Source organism: Buceros rhinoceros, unplaced genomic scaffold, assembly GCF_000710305.1.
Source record: "Buceros rhinoceros silvestris isolate BGI_N320 unplaced genomic scaffold, ASM71030v1 scaffold1777, whole genome shotgun sequence".
Lineage (NCBI taxonomy): Eukaryota > Metazoa > Chordata > Aves > Bucerotiformes > Bucerotidae > Buceros > Buceros rhinoceros.
The window spans coordinates 11,150-14,819 of NW_010423731.1; the positions used below are offsets into that span (position 1 = coordinate 11,150).

Below are 3,670 nucleotides of genomic sequence, written 5' to 3' on the forward strand. Positions count from 1 at the left end.
TAATGAAAATCCCAAGTGCGTGACAGGGTCTATATGTATTTTTAGTAATGAATGTGACCGATACAAATGAAATGTATTGGATATCTAAATGGAAATTTGTGGTTTCAGATTGAACTAACCTCTAGTTCTGTAGATTGATCAGTTATAATATTTTTGTTGCTTGAAAATTAGCATATCAGTAAGTTAGGAGAGGCATAGTAGTAAAAACACTCAGAATGGTGGAGGGATTCCACCACAGTTAATGTTGCTATAGAAATGCAAAGTGATTCATGTATTCATATATCCTGCCTTTAAAATGATTTGTACTAGCATTTGAAAGAAGTATTTGGATCAGCCACACTGGGGAAAGAATTATACTGTGCCATGTACTTGGGGAAGGGTGGGTAAAGGATGAAAGTGGGATGAAATCAGATATGATTCAGGAACTGAGATTAATGAAAGCTGTGGTGGCAACTGAAGAGCAGAAGCTTTTGAAAGGCTTTGGCTGTTCCGTGAACACGAGTGAAACAATTATTAGAAGTTTGTGGACAGATTTTTTTGCAGGAGAAGAGTTGACATTGATTTTTCAGCCTAGGGAGTGTTAGGGTTGGCAGGTTGGATGCACAAGCAGAACGGGACTGGACGATCAAGGTTAGGGAGATCTGTAGCTTCAGCTACTACAAAAGCAAGGACAAACTCCATCTGAAATGTTTAAAACTTCTAGTTGGCTTCAGAGGTTCTTTGCTGAATAAGAGACATCCTTACTCTATCATCATAAACTTAACTAACTCAGGGAACGTCAAGATTTAGTTTCATTCCATATAAGATTAGTACATTTTTCTCCCCATTTCTCTCTCTTACCCTTACAACAATTCTCCCAGGTTGTTCTTTTTTTTTCTCAGTTATTTCTCAGTTTCTTTCCCTTAGGAGGGAGAATTGTCTTGTTTTTCACATAGCCTTTCATTTGCTGGAGCTCCTGATGTTACACCAGTACACCACTGCCCATTCTCACAGTGGGCCAGGCAGATATCATTAGTCTGTCTGTCTAATTCATGCTCTTTTTGTGCTCTTTGTAAGTAACCTAGCAAACTGGTATTAATATAAAGATTATATCCTTGCAAAGTCAAATTGTCAAACTGAGCTTCAGCAGTGTGAGCATTGAATGGTTTTGGTCTGTTTCACCTGTAAACTGCCAAAGTGGGTATGAGAGCAGCACCTGCTCTGTATGGTCTGTCAGCTGCCAGGATTGAAGGTACAGGATGTGCTTTATGAGCATTTTTTCTGTTGGTAATGTTTTCTGGATGTTCAAAATTAAGTGACCCAGACACTTTCAGCACGAGACTTGTCTAAACAAAGGTGTGGAAAATTCTGTAAGGAATATATTGTGAAAGGTGAGTAACCGTATTCAGAACTTCTATGCTGACAGTTGTTTGTCTCTTCTTTTAAAGATAAAACAATCAAGTTATGGAAAATTACTGAAAGAGATAAGAGACCAGAGGGGTACAACTTAAAAGATGAAGAAGGAAAACTTAAAGATCTTTCTACAGTAACATCACTGCAGGTAAGCTGCTGTCTTTGTCCCAGATTCGGTTGTTCCTGTGTGAAAAAGGTAGTTGTGGTTCCTAACTCAGTAAAATGTACCTAACGCTAAGCGTGTGTAAGATTATTCTCATTGAAGTTTTAGCTGACTGTCTTGAATCTGTCATGTTTTCAAGTCACAAATGCTTTATGATAGTGACCAACATGACTATGTTTAGAGAGTTTGTCAGTTTTATTCTTCCTGATAAAATTCCCTCATGCTTTCACATGGTGCTGTTTAACGTCTTTGTCAACAACATGGGCAGTGGGATTGAGTGCATCCTCAGCCAGTTTGCTGACAACACTAAGCTGCGTGGTGCTGTCTACATGCAGGAGGGCTGGGATGCCATTCAGAGGGACTCTGACAGGCTTGCAAGGTGGGCCTGTGTAAACCTCATGAAATGCAACAAGCCTGAGTGCGAGGTCCTGCACAGAGATGAGGGCAATCCTGAGCACGCATACAGGCTGGGCAGAGAATGGACTGAGAGCAGCCCTGCGGAGGAGTTGGGGGTGTAGGTTTGTGAGAAGCTCAAGTGTGACCCGGCAATGTGCATTTGAAGCCTGGAAGGCCAACCATATCCTGGGCTGTGTCAAGTGTGGCCAGCAGGTTGAGGGAGGAGATTCTGCCTCTCTGCTCTGGTGAGACCCCGCCTCGAGTACTGTGTCCAGCTCTGGGGCAAGTTGGAGCAAGTCCAGAGTAGGGCCACAAAAATGATCAGAGGGCTGGAGCATCTCTGCTATGAGGACAGGCTGAGAGAGTTGGGGTTGTTCATTCTGGAGTAGAGAAGGCTCTGGGAAGACCTTACTGCTGTCTTCCAGTACCCAAAGCAGCCTATAAGAAAGTTGAAGAGGGGCTTTTTATATGGGCATGTAGTGACAGGACAAGGGGTAATGGCTTTAAACTGAAAGAGGGTAGATTTGAATTAGATACAAAGAAGAAAGTATCTACTGTGAGGGTGGTGAGACCCTGGAATAGGTTGCCCAGATAAGCTGTGGATGCCCCATCCCTGGAAGTGTTCAAGGCTGGGTTGGACTGGGCTTTGAGCAACCTATCTAGTGAAAGTAGTCCCTGCCCACTGGCAGAGGAGTTGAAACTAGATGATCAGCTCCCTCCCCTCCTTATATATACTGGGCATGACGTCAGTATGGTATCGAATAGCCCACTGGCCGTTTAGATTCAGCTGTCCTGGCTGTGGCCCCTCCCAGCTTCTGATGGAATTAACCCTATCCTAGCTGAACCCAGGACAGCATGTATAATAGATTTTTTGCTCTCAGACCTTAATGGCTGAATTCACTCTAGGTGTTTTGGCAAAGGAAGTAGCTAAAAGTTAGAACTGGAAGGCTGTGTTGTATAAATGCTAATATTTATTTATTACTAAAAGCAAACACCACCTCCAAAACAAGCCAATATCATCTATTGTGAAAAAAGCCTCAAAAAAAGTGTAAAGATGGCTATAATTGTCTATTCCATGTGATTAAGCAAACAAAACCATTCCAGATTGCTTATAGTCTGAGAATTCAAAGGCTGAGTAAACCATTGGTTTTTTCATTTACTGGCAAGCTAAACTCAAGTCTTTAACTTCTCTGTATTCCTCTTGCAAACTATCTTGTGGATTGGTGCAGGATAGATTGTTTCTGATGCATGTTCAACAACGTCAAATAGTTCCAGTCGTGGACGGAGGACAGCCTTACAGTGTTTAATGCTTTACCAATAGGGAATAAATTGACAATATCTAGTTATTGAAGCATGACATTGAAGGGACACACAGGGAAATAACGAGGGCACAATGGTGAGTGATAGTCTGTGGTCTTGGCTTTTCAGGAGTATGTGTGTATGTACGGCATATCAATACACGCACTGGCTTTGTTTTCCAAGACTTCATTTATTATGATTTGCTGAGACTATAACCTTTTCACTTCTTGACTTTTTTGAAAGGGAGACATCAAGTAGCAAAAGAAACACCGTAAATAATTTACCACTAATAGCAACCTCCTTAACCAAAGCAAAATATTAAGACCTCACTGCATGTCAGAGCCAGAGCCTCCTGCATATGTGGGACAATAGTTCCTGCTGTGGGACTGGCCTGTTCTGTGGCAGCTGCCAGTGCCTCCC

General features: G+C 42.1%; 1 protein-coding gene across 1 annotated transcript in view; it reads left to right on the forward strand.

Annotated features, from left to right (window-relative positions):
• LOC104497262 (serine/threonine-protein phosphatase 2A 55 kDa regulatory subunit B gamma isoform) overlaps positions 1-3,670 on the forward strand; it is a 59,621-nt gene that overhangs the window by 6,119 nt on the left and 49,832 nt on the right. Inside the window, exon 4 of the mRNA XM_010140495.1 lies at positions 1,428-1,540. Within this exon, the coding sequence (XP_010138797.1) occupies positions 1,428-1,540 (113 nt within the window). The remainder of the gene's footprint in view (positions 1-1,427; positions 1,541-3,670) is intronic.